Here is a 17,238-nt window from a genome sequence, read left to right as displayed (position 1 = left end):
ATGAATATACAATGTGTTGGTGTTGTTATTGATAGGGTAACCCTTTACCCAAAGTATAAAAAATCTATTGGTGTTATTGAAAAAAGAATATCATATCACTAAAAAAAATAATAGTTTGTTCTCAGTAAAACAAACCTCCATTGAAATTAAGACTAGGATGATGTTTCTTAGTTTAATTTTGATAGACAAAGAATTACAAAGTATAAGCACCCAATACATATACCAATTGTCTTGAGTGACAGTTGAGGCCACAACCTCAAGGTTGATAGCCACCCCAATTCGATCTGGGCCGATGCCCTTGGTTGGTTTTTAGATTTGAGTTTTATTTTTCTCATTGAAAAATCATTTTTCAGGAAAGAGAAAGAGTTTATTGAAGAAATTGTTAATCAAATCCACCAAAGATTAGGTGTACCCTTAAGTGATACTTTGCCACTCCTTATCGGGAGGTACCGTCATATTGAAGAAATCACGTCATGGTTGACAGATGGTTCCTCCAGTCATACTGCTGACATTCTCACAGTTTTAGGCATGGGTGGGATTGGGAAAACATCTTTGGCGAAATATGTCTTCGACTTGCACTCTCTTACATTCCACAAGAGTAGCTTTATTGAAGGTATCAATTCAAGATGTAGTGAAAGTTATAATGGATTGCTTAATGTACAAAAGCAACTTTATGGGGACATCTCAAAAAAGAACAAGCTACTAGCTCATGATCCTCAAGTATATACCTACAAGATTGAGAAAGCATTAGCCAGTGTGAAGGTGTTTTTAGTTCTTGATGATATTAATAGTCTCGACCAGTTGGATGCGTTACTTGGAAACAAAGGTTTTCATCCGGGTAGCAAAATCATAGTAACAACCAAGGACGCTTCATTGACAGAGAGGTGTGCACTATTCAAATCAAGAGTTAAACCCAAGCATACGAAATTGATACTTGAAGGCTTATCTGAAGATGCATCCCTAGACCTTTTATGTTGTAATGCGTTCGCTTGTAACAATCCCAAGGAAGGCTATGAAGAGGTGTCAAAAAAGGTCTCAAAGTATTGTCAAGGGCATCCATTGGCTCTTGAAGTATTGGGCAAGACTCTATACAACCTAGATGTAGATGAATGGGAGGATTACATAGAAAGGCTAAAGAAAGTAACTGACCCCTTCATAAACAAGGTCTTGAAAATGAGCTTCAATTCTTTGCCATCTGATGATGATAAGGAATTGTTTAAGCATATTGCTTGCTTTTTTGTTGGGAAAGATAGAGATTATACTGAAACAATATTGAAGACATGTAACATCAACACAAGATCTGGGATTAGGATTCTTGTTGAGAGATGCCTTCTTAGTATTGGACGGCATAACGAGTTGATGATGCATCAATTGATACAAGATATGGGAAGAGATGAGGTACGTAAAGAATCAACTCATAAGCCATGGGAGCGAAGTCGAATTTGGAGTCACGAGGAGTCATATAAAGTGTTGAAACAAAAAAAGGTAAGGCTGTGTATACTTTTGCATTACTTTGTTCTCTGCACTCTTATGCTAATCCCAAGCTATTTCATATTGTGTATAATAATCAATCCGACTTCCCCTTTGTGTTTTCTTTCTTCTTAGGACATGGACAATATTCTGGGCCTCACCCTTGACATGAGAGTCCTCGAGAAAGAGAAGTTAGGTGTATCATTTGAGCTGCAAACAAATGTGCTGAGTAAAATGAATAATATAATGCTACTGCAACTCAATTATGTGGAAATGAAGGGGAGTTATAAGAAATTTCCAGAGGAATTAAGATGGTTGTGTCTGCATGGGTTCCCTTTAAAGTCTATGCCTAATTTAGACTTGCCATTGGATAACCTAGTAGCTCTCGACATGTCATATAGCAACATCGAATCATTTGGTATGTGTTGGAGTAACCCACGACAAAAGGTACGAACGAAATTATTATTTGAAGTTCACATGACCACCCAAAACGCCTCATCCCCCATTTTTGAAAAAAAATTTTGTATGCCCACGTGGCTCCACATGGCAAAAGACGCCCGGCACCTCGTACCATCTTTCACTCTAAGTAACATAGATCATATTTTTTTTTTAAAGTGTCGCGATACGACAACGAGAGGTCTAATATACGTTGTCTTAACTGGGTCCGTGTTAGAGAGCTCTCTCGAAGTACAAAATGCCTATTTTAAATATCCGATGGGGGAAAACCCCCTACTAATCCGCCCGAAGGCACGACGATCAATAGGGGTAAACCCTGCCTCCTCAGACTTGAACCTGAGTATACCCAAGCCAAGCCTTCCTAGAAAGACTTCTGATGTACTTCCCAAGTCTGGAACCCAAATCCTCCTGCTTATAAGGCAGATGCGCAACCACTTGAGCTAACTATATGCTAGCTAATTTTTAGGATTCGTTTCTTTATTAACAAAATGATACATGGGAAGACCTTACTTAATTGGCAAAAGGAAGAAAAATGTCACATAAGTATCAAATTATTCTCTAATTAAACATGTACGATGCACGGTTCATAATAGAATTCTGATAAAAGTTGGCTAAGAATAAAATAAAATGATTAATCATATATTTTGTATATGAAAACGGTATAAAAAATGTTTTCAATTTACGGCTTTTAACTATAGAAAACATAGAAAAAAAGAACAAAACCATTAAAATAATATGTAATTCAGTAGAAACTAGTTTCGTAATCCGGGCTTTGCGCGCCATGGAAAACTTGATGTTTATTTTGTGCGAAAGATAAATTTATAATGTGTTCCCAAAAATATTATATTGATTAAAGTATGAACATATATAATGTGTATCAATATTTAGTATCACAATAATGGGTAAATTATTGTTTTGATGTTCTTACAAAATATTTCACACGAAAATGGTAAATAACATGTAATACACATACGCATACCTCTTTTGCTAAATTAAAGAAAAAAAAGTAATTGGGTAAGAATCCCCCGGTCTTACGTAACGTTTTGGTACCAATAATTATATCCAATCATGACCCGACTCAATTTTTTAAAAAGTTTACATTAAAATATAAATAACTAGATTATGCCCCATGCGATGCATGGTAATATACACATTACATTAAATTAATTACAAATATAATATTTGAAGTAATATTACTTGAAAACAATTATTAACATATATACGTCAAGAGTATCAATATATGTTATATAATAATAATAACTAAAAAAAATTTTTAATGATATTATATTTTTATTATGCATGTAAAATCTGAAAGAAACACGTATAAAGTAAAATAAAGAAAGGGAAAAAAAAGAGGAAAAAGAAGATATAAAGGTAAAGACAAGAAAATTTAAATCGAATATATAAACAAATATCAAAAATATGTGTGTGAAATTGATAAAGTAAATATCTGATTTAACATTGGTAATATAATCGAATAGTAAAAAATTAGATAAAGTTATCAATATAATCTAGTTTTATATAACATTGGTAATATAATCGGATAGTAAAAAATATGTATGTGAAATTGATAAAATAAATATCTAATTTAACATTGGTAATACAACGTTACGGGTATCTCGACTAGTCACGTAAATGCTAAATATCACAATTTACCCCAAGTCTCATAAAATAAGTTTCGACTTTTATTAATCACATAAGTTCTCAAGTATCGATATTCCCAATAAATCATAATTAGTCACATAGTCAACAAAAGTCAAACCTAGTCAAATAAGTCAAAACTTGTAGGTGTTACACAATCATGATTTAGTATATATTGTTATACTAGTCTTAATACCTATACTTTGTACGGATCGATTATATATATTTTGATTAATTTTTTTTATAAAGAAAGAAAAGTTTGAACATACTCAATCACATTCATTTTTTGGCTTCAATAATAATCCAATAGTAACAAACATGTATCAAAAAAAACTGTTTTTTTTTTCAAGATCTAATATTAACAACGATATTGGTAATGATATCATTTGATCGAAAACACGATGTAAAACATCGTTTTATAATTTCTAGTCGTGTTTCGTAATATTAATAGTTGGATAAATAGTTAAATTATCTATAATATTAATTTATAAGATAAAAGTATAGAATTATTTTTAACTTATAAATACATTTTATATAAGTTATTAAATAAAACTTAATACCAAAAATAATAATGGTGATAGAAATGTATACTTGTAATAGCAACTACAAATATAATATGATTTTTAATATAAGAGTTATAGTTATATTAGGAATCTATATCATATATTTATATATATACTAATTATTAATAAAAACTTAAATTATATATGGTATCTAAAAAATATAATTTTTTTAATATATATTTAATGGGACATGTGTCGCCTAAATAAAGTGTCACGTGTCGATAAGGGAAAGTCTCAATCCTGTTTTAGTTTATTGGTAGATATGTGTGTTTGTATATATATATATTCATATATATATATCAAAATAGTCTTAATACTTGTACGATGTATAGATTGACTATATATATATATATATGGTATGATTGACTTTTTTTATCAAGAAAAAAGTTTGTAGATGCTGCATCACATGCATTTAGTCTCCCAATAATAGCTAATAGTGGAAAACATTATCATAAACATATTTATCAAAATCTGATATTACTTTTGACATCTCTATATTATATAAAAAAGGATTGTTATGACATCATCATTTATAAAAATAACTTGCTTGTCACCTTTCAATTCTTTCTTGATATTAAGTTCTTTTTTATTTAATTTACTTATGATGTCATAAACATTTTTCTTTTTTTAAATTTATTGAATTTTTATTTTTCTTTTTTATGATGTTAATTTTTAAAAAATGTTTTAATTTCTTTTGAAAATTCTAATAATTTATATATGGTCTTTTAAGTTTCATCATCTAAATAATTTTGTAATAACAGATATTTAAATTATCTTTATATTATGCGAGTTAATAAGTTAATTATAAGGTAGACTATTTCGATGTTATGAGTACCGTTTGATTGTTTCAACTTTAGTGGCGAATATATGTTATTATAAAACTTTTATTAATATACCCAGGTTAAACCCGGGTTAATTAGCTAGTTGGTAAATATATCACTTATTCTAAAGTCATGAAGGTAAAATATGGCTCGTATGATATTACAATTTTCAACTACATTTCGTTTTATTAGTAAATAAATAAATAATTAAGTAATAAGTAATACTAATCTATAAGTTATAAATATAGATATATTATTAGTCTCAACTAATAATTTAACATGTCTTATAAACTTGAATATACAATTTCTTATGTATTATAAATTTACAATATGGTCACCAATTATAAATTATAATATAACATTTACTGTTAAAGTTTAATTACTTTAGGTATCCATATATTTCATTTATTTAAAAGGTTTAATTGTTTATGGTATCAAAAACTAAGATTTTTAATGATAGATCTAAAAGGCACATGTAATTCATGTCAATCAAAGGATTTCTAAGTGGATCGGTTTGAGTCTCCTTTCTCACATTTGTGAGAATGGATTAATAGGGTTTTTCGAGAGTACTTATTTTCAGGCATCCGTGTAATTTAAGAGAGTAGAATAGAATTCCGTTAAAAAAAAAATAATCAAAGGGGTCCCAATCATGTTTTGGTAATTCTAATCATTTCACACCTTCACTTGAGCAGGTGATTGGACCGCGTTCAAAAGAAAACACAATCCTTAGATCACTGAAGATTCTTGATCTGAGTTTCTGTGAACAACTTCATAAACTCGGTGGGTTTTACAAACTCCCTACACTAGAAAGGTTTATAGTTGGAAATTGCAAACGTTTAATTGAGATTTGTGAATCACTTGCGGAATGTGTTGAACTTGTCCACATCGATCTTAGTTACTGCGTCAAGCTAGAAAAGCTTCCAACAGCAATAGGTAAATTGAAGAAGGTTAAAACGCTATTACTAGATGGTTGCAATATCTCTTCCATTATTGTGGAGAAATTACCAAGTGATTTGAATCACAGTGTGATTTCCTTACCGACCTCATTAGTAAGATTATCTCTTGCAAATAGTAATTTGACCAACGAATCCTTTCCGATGGACATGAGTTGCCTATCCAGTTTAAAGTATTTATGCTTAGATAAGAATCCTATTGTTTCTATGCCTAATTGTGTAAGAAGCCTTCGTTGGCTTGAGGAACTTAGTATGGTCAACTGTCAAACTCTGATGTCAATCGAGCATCCTCCATGTACGCTAAAACGGTTGATGCTTCGGACGTATCAACCTTCAGCTATGTCTTTAATTACATTTGATCCAGAGATGTCTCAAATCGATGTAACTATAAATTCATTCCGTGCTTGGTCATATGAAGTGCAAGGGATGGTCAAGATCCAACCACTAGAAGGTGTCGAGGAAAAGGTATTGTCTAGTTTGGGGTGGACTAAGTTATCAGACGTCCTTAATAAAAGGCAGGTCGTATCTTATGAATCGTGTAGAGGAATAGAGCAATCTCAAATCCAGGTATTATCTAGTTAATTAACAATGTTTGTTTGTTTGTGCAAATTTAATTCATTAATCAATTAGGCTAACAGTTGATTGTAATTAATTTGATGGATGGAGCAGATGTATTATGAATTTGGAATATTCAGCACATTTTATGGATCGGATTATGCGAAGATGCCAGATTGTAATTGGATTGTGAATACACCCTTCCGTACATCAATACCATTTACAGTCCCTTCATCTGGTAATAAGCAGCTCAGGGGTCTGAATTTTTGCTACGTGCAGTGGAGGGAAAGGGATCGAGAACATGACCAAAAATTTATCAACGCTCATGGATATCCTCCACTTGATCAATTCTTTCAGTTGCCATTGATCGAAATAAGTAATAAAACAAAAAAACGCACATGGAGATACCAGCATTGTAGTGGGGGAATCGATGTAGATGGAAAGTGGGTAATATTTTTAAGCCACTGGATGTTTGGGATGAATGAAATGGCACCTGGTGATCATATTCTTATTTCCATTTTGATAAGAAGAGACATAGCATATAAGCAAGGTACATTGAGATGTGGGATGGGGTTAGTGTATGAAGATGATCAAGATGGAAAGATGGAGGAAGGAGAAGATGCATTGGAATATTACAAGTCATGGAACCACATCATTGGTGGCGATCTTTCCTCTTTTCAATGGAGAACGTTCGGAGACCACTTCCTATCTCACCATGAATTTATACGAGACCAGGACCCAAATTTTCCCCTTAAATTGAGCGCCATTAATGCAGGTAATGCCATTTTTTATTTAATAATAATAATACCTATAGAAGTATTTGTTGGATAATGAAGAGTCTTTTAGACTCAATTTGTTTAGGACGTCGGACGCTATAAACAGCGGGAGTTTTGGCCATGCGTCTTGCCATGATAGTCCTCCCAGAATAGTTGAAGGACGCTTGCATGTTGGGACAGCAGAGTGCGTATGCGACTAAAATTTTTGTTGGGACAGCAGAGTGCGTATGCGACTAAAATTTTTTAAAAAATAAGACCTTTATTTCTTTTTTTAGGGTAGCATGTGGGGTCAGCAGAGCGAGTATGCGACTAAAATTTAAAAAAAATAAGACCTTTATTTCTTTTTTTTTAGGGTAGCATGTGGGGTCAGCAGAGCGCGTATGCGACTAAAATTTAAAAAAAAATAAGACCTTTATTTCTTTTTTTGTAGGGTAGCATGTGGGGTCAGCAGAGTGCGTATGCGACTAAAATTTTTAAAAAATAAGACCTTTATTATTTTTTGTTTTAGGGTAGCATGTGGGGCCAGCAGAGCGCGTATGCGACTAAAATTTTTAAAAAATAAGACCTTTATTATTTTTTGTTTTAGGGTAGCATGTGGGGCCAGCAGAGCGCGTATGCGACTAAAATTTTTGAAAAATAAGACCTTAATTTCTTCTTTTTTTTAAGGGTAGCATGTGGGATAAAAGCTTTTTTATAGGCAGGGAAAGTCCCAAAGGAAGTCCTGAGTGGTGTGATGCTGACGTGACAGTAAAGAAGTCTTGATGACTCCCTCCTTATAAGAAAAGGCCTTAGTTGTGTTTATTACAACTTTTTTTTATGATACAGAAATGTTATAACATCTCATATATATATATATGCTACTCCATGGAAATTTCTTACACACTAGATATTTCTATGGATATAAATATCTAAAGTCTAGATTATTCTTCTATATACTTGTATCTTCTAAATATTTCTTATACATACAAATATCTAGATATTTATAAAAAAAAATTCTAGATTTCTCAACTAGTATTTCCAAATCAAGTTTATGATCCAACACCCCCCTTTGTAAACTTGATTTGCCAACTCCAAGCAGCGGGAGTCCTAGCCATGCGTCTTGCCATGATAGTCCTTCCGGAATAGTTGAAGGACGCTTGCATGTGGGGTCAGCAGAGCGCGTATGCGACTAAAATTTAAAAAACAAATAAGACCTTTGTTTCTTTTTTTAGGGTAGCATGTGGGATAGAAGTTTGTCTTATAGGCAGAGAAAGTCCTGAAGAGAGTTCTGAGTGGTGTAATGCTGACTGAGAAATCCACACTATTCTCTACTTTGCTATCAGCGCCTCGTCTGAGTTGTAGTCTTCTGTAGTGTTCAAATCTTTGTTATTTTCTGGACATTGATTCCTAAAATGTCCAACCTTTTCTGATCATGCTTGTTCAAAGAAGCATCTGCACCGACCAAGAAAACAAACTTCTTGTTTTCTTTCACCTTGCTAAAAAAGACGATTCCAAAGCCTCCTGCTTTGACGGATCCTTAGTACTGTTTGTTTTTCATGCAACACGTTGGTCTCCTCTTACCATGAACAAGCCAAGCAAGGCCCACAAAGAATTCAACATCAGCACACAGGGTTTTTAAAATTTGATCTGATCTTCATTACCTAGAAATTCTTTCTCAACAACCACCAACCAAATAAAAAAAAAATCAACAACTAAGCATTCTGCTTATGTCCCCCTTTTTTTTAGCTAAGGATGACCTGCTTCACAGCCTCCGGCTTGATGAATTTTTCATGTCCGCTTATTTTGCTTTGATTGGAATAACTTTTGCCTTAAGAACAAGCAGCCTTGATTCTTAAAAGGCTTAATAACTTTTGCTAAAATCATATCCATGTCTACCCAAAACAATTTCGCCGAATTCTTAAAGGCTTAAACAGCTCAACTCAGACCTAAATCTACTTAAATCAGACCTTGATTCTGACCAAATCAGACCAGACCTGATTTCGACCAAATCCGACCTAATACTGCTTAAACCAGCTTTGCCCAAGCCTGAACCTTGGCTCTCATACGACTTGTTAGGAATAAAACTGCACACATACAAAATAACCAGAAAATAACAAGAAGGAATGACACAAGAGATTTAACGTGGTATCTCACACTAATCTATGTGAACTGATTTTTTCTTTATTAAGTCCCTCAAAAATACATGTATCAAAAATATCTTTATATAGGCTACACAAATTAGGGTTTGACAAACTTGCTCTCAAAGTTAGACTTACCATAATTGGGCCTGCTACCAGCCTAATTAACTAAGGCCTGCTGCCTTTAGAAGTTGTTAGAACTTGGTAGTCTAAATGGGCCGATGATAACAACCCCTAATAAATAAATGATTCATTTAGTTAAAACTTTTAAGTCAAGTCTCTTCAAATATTTCACCGACACATTAAAACATCTTTTTGAATTAGTTTTGGAACGACTACTCACATGACCATATTTCTCATTCCTTAGTTCAATTATTTCGAGTTTCACTCATTTTCATTTTACTAATCTCATAAAGTTGACCGACCCAAATGACGGTTGTTACACAAACATTTAACATTTTTATCATAGTATATTGAAATAATCCTCATTTTAAGAAAACTGAAGAATAATAGTTTTCAATATCTACATAAATAATTTAGGATAAAATGAAAAAAGATAAGTAGTTTCGTTTAAGTTTTTAACTATATTAGAGCTTTAGACCCGAATATAACAATTATGGTGAATTTAGATATAGTAACAATTTGGCCCAACACAACTCAGGTATATATATATATATATATATATGGTAACATTCCAGTGAGAACAATCTTAAAATAAAAACGGTGAGAACACTTAAAAAAACATCATTTTGATGCATTAAAAGTCCATAAAACTAACATAGTGCTTAATTAATTATCATTATTTAAGTGTTTAACAACACATTGATCTGTCAAAATCGAGAAAATCACGTTTTTTGTTTTGTGCATCCATCTTGGATGCATATTCATCAAAATGATGCATCCAACAAAAAATGTGATTTTTTCACTTTTGACGGATCAATGTGTTGTTAAACACTTAAATAATGATAATTAGTTAAGCACTATGTTAGTTTTATGGATTTTTAATGCATCAAAATGATGTTTTTTAAGTGTTCTCACCGTTCTTATTTTAAAACTGTTCTTATTTGATTGCTATATATATATATATAGAGAGAGAGAGAGAGAAATATATAGATATAGATTTACAAGCTTTGGGATCAGTACAACAAATATGTCATTTGTTAACACTTATTTCTTCGCACTTTTAAAAAATGTTTAAATAGTTGTTAATATGTTCACACTTATAAATATGTAAAAAGAACTCACATTTTAAATTGTGAATAAATTTAAACAATCAAAAACTTTTCACACTTGTATATGTAAAAAGATAGAGTTCACATTTTCAAATGTGTAAAAAAATATAAAATTCTTCACACTTAAAAGTGTGGAAGCAGTTTGTGACACCAAATTTCCTCACACAAAAGGAAGTGCGAGGAAACTGAGTGTGACAAATTAGCTCTCACACTTTTAAGTGTGACAATATTTAACATTTTTTCACATTTTTAAGTGTGAACATTTTGTATATACATTTATAATTGTGAGAAGAGTATGACTTTTTGAATTTTTTTCACACTTCTAAGTGTGAATTTTTTTTTATACAATTTTTAAGTGTTAACAAATTAACATAAGTTTTCACATTTTTTAGAAGTGTGAAGAAATAAGTGTGAGCAAATGACATTTTCGTTGTAGTGGATATTATTGGCAATTCATTGTTCAAATTCTATCTGTTGGAATATATAACTAAATATCATTATTCACGAGTATACAACGGAAGCAAATAAAACCATGTAATCAAATAATTAACTTTGAAATAGGATTAAGGACTACCTTTTAATGTAAATGATAAAGTAAAGAAACTTTAAAAGAATTTGAAGTAAATCCTTCTACGATCGCACAATAGACACCTCTTATATCGTATGCTAGTACCCCGATCACGGACCAAACAACCCTTTGTTTATCCCATTCCATTCGACACCCTTAGAACCAAACCATGAGTTGTCGTCTAACATTCCCAATATAATTAATACCAAGCATAATTAATGCTTATATATATAGAGAAGAGAGAAGAGAGAAGGGAGAAGAGAGGAGAATTGCTTGTGTGAAGGAATGAAAAACTCTTTGAATTAAGCTCTCTATTTATAGGGAATAATTAGTGATTTCAACTTGGTGAGCAAGTAATCTTTAGGGCTTCCCAAAGCCTTAAAATTTCGGCCCCACATTAGGAATTAGAGTCCAATTCTAATTTCCTAATTTCACATTTAACCTCTTCTAATTAATTTAAATACAATTAACCCTTTAACTTATTTAAATTAATTATTTCGTGATCAAACTAATTAATATATTACTTTAATATATTAATTAATAATATAAAGTTATCGTGTCATTTCGTTTAACCCCGTAGGCTTAAATTATTTACGGACATACGTTTATTTTACGTGATCATATACTAACACTATCAACTTCAAGTTTTGTTAGACTTTTATCAATAATAATGTTGAGCTTGTATTTTTTAACATGAATCATAAATTTCATATATCAATACACCAAATGACAACTTTGTATATACTCGTGTGCCAAGAACGCCGTTTTGATCATACAAGCGATATAGACTTGTTTGTTTACTTAGATAACAATGTATCTGCTCCATTAATTAATTGGATGTGAATAATAATTAATGTATTCTTACTTGTTTTTCTTTTGTATTTAATATATAATTCATCAGAAAAAACCGTACCTTTTAGAGCTTTCTCCAAGATGAAAAGTCCCAAGACACTTGGTAAAGGGAAGTTGGCAGGCAACAGTGACCACCAACCCCCATGGGGTGTGCAAGGGGTTCCACCGAGCCAAGCCCACTCCCCCCAAGGGGCTAGTACTTCCAAGCTTCACATCTGGGATGATGATGATGATGACGACTATATGATGACGGAAAATGAGGAAAAAGAAAGGAAGAAGATGAAGAAATAAAGGAGATATCTTTCTGGTGGAAGATGTTTAACTGTTTTCGTTTATGGCGGAATTAGTAGATCTGGTTCGGAAAGGATACGTCATACGGCAGTGGTGTATGCATATGGGTTTAACGGAATTGCTTAGAGAATGAAAGAAGAATGTTTCAAGAAATTTGTGTGACTTTACTTTTTACATTCAAATATACTGAGGATGGAGATCGAGTTAATTGGTAATGAGGTGTGAATGTGTGACGAATTCATTTGAACAACTGTACCATTGCATAGCGAAAATAAAGTGTATGCTTGCCAAAAGGGTTTTTTAGGGCTATGGGATTGGATTTAAAAAAAAAAAATTTTATAGTAAAAGGCAACCTTGTTTGGTTAATAAGGTTTTTATTTTGAAAAAAAAAAAAGCTCCAACTAGCTTAAAAATAAAAACCCTTTGCTATGAGCGTTTAAAAAAAAGCCCCATCCCCTAATGATTGAAATTACCCAAATAACCCCAAAGTGGTGATCATCAAAAGGCCACGAAAGTGTGGTGAAATATCCTTTCACCTAATTTTAATGAATTTATCGTGGGCTGGTTTTCTTTCCCCATTATATTCTGTTTGTTTATACTGTATGTTTATATATATAATTCTGTTTTGGATAAATAGTAGATAGATCATTTTTGTTTGTTAATATTCAATTAATAATTATTTAATACACTTTATATCTAACAAGAACATTACTTGCACGTTACAGCGGTGATGGAGATGATGGTTGGGTGGTGAAGTAATGGTGGTGGCGGCGATGGCGGTGATGTGGTGATCTACGTGACGGGCTCCGTCCTCAGATTTAAAAATTCGTCGAAAGTATATCGAATGACCATTCTAATGAAAATACATAAAATTTTAAGAACACTCATATAACTTTTATAATTTTTCGATGTACGGTTTTGGTTCCTCTAATAAAAGGTTTTTAATGAATTAGAGAATAAAATAATTTATAGAGGAAAGAAAAAAATGATTAGTTGAGATTTGGAAAGAAAGAAATATATGATATTATAATCATTTTAGGTAAATATAGAATACATGGGAGAAACAGTTTGGAGAAGTAATGTTGAAACTTAAAATCATTATTGAAATTTTAATTCAATGTTGAAAATTAAACATAAATTTCCTTTATAATATAGTATAGGTATAGGATAGATATAGATGAGAGATACTATGTTTTCCAAAAGTAGTTCATGAAATCAGGTTTTATAAAAAAGTAAATCTGAAAAAGTTGATGACATCTTGACATGAAGTCAAGTTAAATAAACATTACCGTAGTCTAATAGATGGAGCATTGATGGCGTATCCATATTATACTACGAAAGGTCTGCCAAACGGACAAGTGCTAACCCGCAGCGTTACGAAGGAATCTGCATGGGAAAGGCGTCCAACTGGAAATAATACCCAAATAAGGAAGAGATCACCTAAATCTCTTCTTCCCTAAAATAAGGACAATCGGTTACAACTGATAAAGAAAGGTAATCCGATCCATAATTAACGGATAAACTCAATGAGGAGGAAGTTTCCATAAAGACTCTCCTTCCTCCTAATCACACATCTCCTATATAAGGAGACCCAAAACCTTGACAAAGGGATATACAATCGATCACTCAACAAATATACATACTTCTGACCGTAAACATCAATGGCATAAGATCATGTTCATAAACACGGTCGGTCATTCATATATATAGTCCGATCTTAATCGGTTACACCACAAACCCTATTCAATTGGCGTAAAGAGGCTTACACTTTACCGTATGGGAATCGCCAACGAATAGTCCAAAACCCCTCAAACCCCTTTTCTAACCCTAGCGCGATTTGGTGTACAAACATTGGCGCCATCCGTGGGACCACTCTCTTGAACTAGAAAAACCCATAAATATACCGTTCTGTGCATCTTACGCCGTAAAAAATGGTAAAGAAAAAAGACAGGATGATGAGAGGAAGGAGGTCTGCTCTGGCCATTCAACAAGCAAGAATCAGCAATTTGACTGTGGCCAAAACGACACCAGGAGGTTTTTATTTCCCATTATTGGGAGAAAGCGAACCTTCAAGTGATCCGCTCATCATCCAAGCCACCATATTCAACGTTGATGTCCGGAGGGTATATCTGGACGGTGGAAGTGAGTGTGACGTTATCATCGAACACTGCTTCCTCAAAATGCCAAAATCCATACGAGCCCGAAGGACGGATCCCCGGGGACCATTGGTAGGTTTTTCCGGAGAGCATGCATGGCCGTTAGGAGAAGTCGATCTAGACGTGACCATCACAGATGGGATACACGAACGGACGGAGACGCTGGATCTCTCGATAGTACGATCTCCATCCCCCTACAATATAATTTTGGGAAGACCTGCGATGCAAAGGATGAAAATGGTCCCCTCTGTCATCCATAGGGTCATTAAATTCCAATCTGAAACACGGATAGGATCGATCCACTCCTCTTACGAATCAATAAAACAAATCAATGATGTGAAAAGGGTGGATGACGACGTCCCCCCTACCCCCATGGAAACGCAAGAAGAAGAGGACGCAACAAAGTTGGTAATTAATCCAAACTTTCCCGAACAAACGATCTCCATAGGTGCTCAACTTTCAGAAGGGTGCAAGCACAAACTTAAAAAGCTGTTACAGGCCAATGTAGATGTCTTCGCATGGGACTATTCAGATATGACGGGGGTTCCAAGGACCCTAACGTTGGAAGGAAAGCCCTTCGTCACGGAGCATTATCTGAAGGAACACAAGCATATAGAGCCTGTTCACCAGAAGAAACGCTGCCTTTCCCCCGATAGAGATGAGGATGCTAGGAAGGAGGTAGACGAATTACTCAAAGCTGGGATAATAAGGGAGTCCATCTACCCTATTTGGATCGCTAACCCGGTAATGGTCAAAAAAGGAGACGGAGGGTGGAGGATGTGTGTTGACTTTACAAATATCAATAAGGCATGTCCAAAAGACTGTTACCCCCTCCCGGAAATCAACTAGAAAGTAGAGTCGTTAGCAGAGTATAAGCTAAAATGTTTTTTGGATGCATACAAAGGATACCACCAGATACAGATGGCGGAAGAAGATGAAGACAAGACAGCCTTCTACACTAGTAAGGGAACCTATTGTTATCGAAAGATGCCCTTCGACCTTAAGAACGCAGGAGCTACGTACCAAAGGTTAGTCGACAAAGCCTTCGCTACACAGATAGGAAGGAATCTAGAAGCATACGTCGACAACATGGTTATCAAAAGCAGGGATGAAGAAGGACTCATTGAAGATATCCTGGAAACCTTCGGGAACCTCAGGAAAATCAACATGAAACTCAATCCCAAAAAGTGTTCGTTTGGTGTGGAGGAAGGCAAGTTCTTAGGATACTATGTAAGTAACAAAGGCATCCACACAAATCCTTCCAAGATAAATAAGTTAAAGCAAATTTCAGCACCAAGGACAATCAAAGAAGCCCAAAGCCTAAACGGCAAGCTTGCCGCCCTTAGCCGCTTCCTCTCACGCGGAGCTGACAAGCAATTACCCTTTTTCAAAGTATTGAAAGGATGTCTCAAAAATAAGGATTTTACATGGACAGAGGAGGCGGGGAGAGCTTTGGAAAAGATGAGAAAATATATTGTAGACCTGCCAACGCTAACAGCCCCAAAGCCAAAAGAAATACTCTATGTGTATCTAGCCGCCTCACTCGAATGCGTTAGCTCTGTGCTTGTGGCAGAAAGGGAAAAACAACAGATACCCATTTACTTCATGAGCAGAGTCCTACAAGGCGCAGGCGCCAACTATCCCGAGTTAGAAAAGCTGACCTTGGCCCTTGTCCACGCGGCACGTAGGTTGCGAAGGTACTTTCAAGCGCACCTCATCGTTGTATTATCTGATAAGCCAATAAAGCAGATATTGCTTAAGCCAGAAAAGTCGGGACGGGTGGCCAAGTGGGCCATCGAATTGGGGGAGCACGACATTGAGTTCAGGGCCAGGAATGCAATTAAGGGGCAAGTATTGGCCGATTTCATCAGCGAAGTCCATGAAGGCGAAAACTCGATGACACACTCTGTGTCACTCGAGGTGTTGGGAAACGTCGAAAATGATGTATGGAAGTTGTACACCGACGGAGCCGCAAGCTTCGATGGTTGTGGAGCCGGTCTGATGCTAATCAGTCCCGAAGGCAAAGAGTTTACCTATGCTCTGAGATTTGAGTTTGAAGTAACAAATAACGAAGCCGAGTACGAAGCATTGCTAGCAGGGCTTCGGATTGCCAGAGATATGAAGATCCGTAACCCACAGGTATATGTCGATTCCCAATTGGTCGCAAATCAAGTAAAAGGGGACTACGAAGCCAAGCAGAATACTACAAATCTATACTTACAAAAGGTGCGGGAGCTGATGGAATGTTTCAGTCACTTCGAAATAGAGCACATTCGAAGGAACCAAAAAAAAAAAGCAGACGCCCTGAGCAAGCTAGCTTCACTCACATTCGGACACCTAGGGAAACAAGCACTGGTAGAAGTCCTCAAGGATAGATCGATCGAAGAAAAACAAGTCTCTGACCTTGTGGAGGAAGAGGGCAAAAATTGGATGACCCCCATTTACGAGTATCTAGTAAGCGGGATACTCCCCGCAGACAAGGATGAAGCCCGAAAGATAAGAGTAAAAGCCCCGCAATATAAAATCCAAGATAAAAAGCTGTACAAGAAAGGCTTCGTCACGCCATGGCTCCGATGCGTAGGCCCAAACCAAGCAAAAATGATCATCAGAGAGATACATGAAGGAATCTGCGGAACACATGCAGGAGCAAGATCCGTCGTAATGAAGGCTATGAGGGTAGGATATTTTTGGCCGACAATGCATCAGGACTCTACAGCATTACTGAAAAACTGCGAGTCATGCCAGATACGTGCCAATGTCCCGAGACAACCTAAGAATGATATGACC

General features: G+C 34.7%; 1 protein-coding gene across 1 annotated transcript; it reads left to right on the top strand.

Moving 5' to 3' along the window:
- On the top strand, positions 1 to 12,295 carry LOC122583436 (disease resistance protein RPV1-like). Its single transcript, XM_043755837.1, has 6 exons — positions 1 to 53; positions 354 to 1,485; positions 1,606 to 1,917; positions 5,644 to 6,471; positions 6,574 to 7,234; positions 12,054 to 12,295. The coding sequence occupies exons 1-6, from the start codon at positions 1 to 3 to the stop codon at positions 12,293 to 12,295; spliced, it is 3,228 nt and encodes a 1,075-aa protein (XP_043611772.1).
- The last annotated feature ends 4,943 nt before the right edge of the window (positions 12,296 to 17,238 follow it).

This window comes from Erigeron canadensis, chromosome 9, assembly GCF_010389155.1.
Source record: "Erigeron canadensis isolate Cc75 chromosome 9, C_canadensis_v1, whole genome shotgun sequence".
Lineage (NCBI taxonomy): Eukaryota > Viridiplantae > Streptophyta > Magnoliopsida > Asterales > Asteraceae > Erigeron > Erigeron canadensis.
This window is presented reverse-complemented; position numbering and strand designations above follow the sequence as displayed.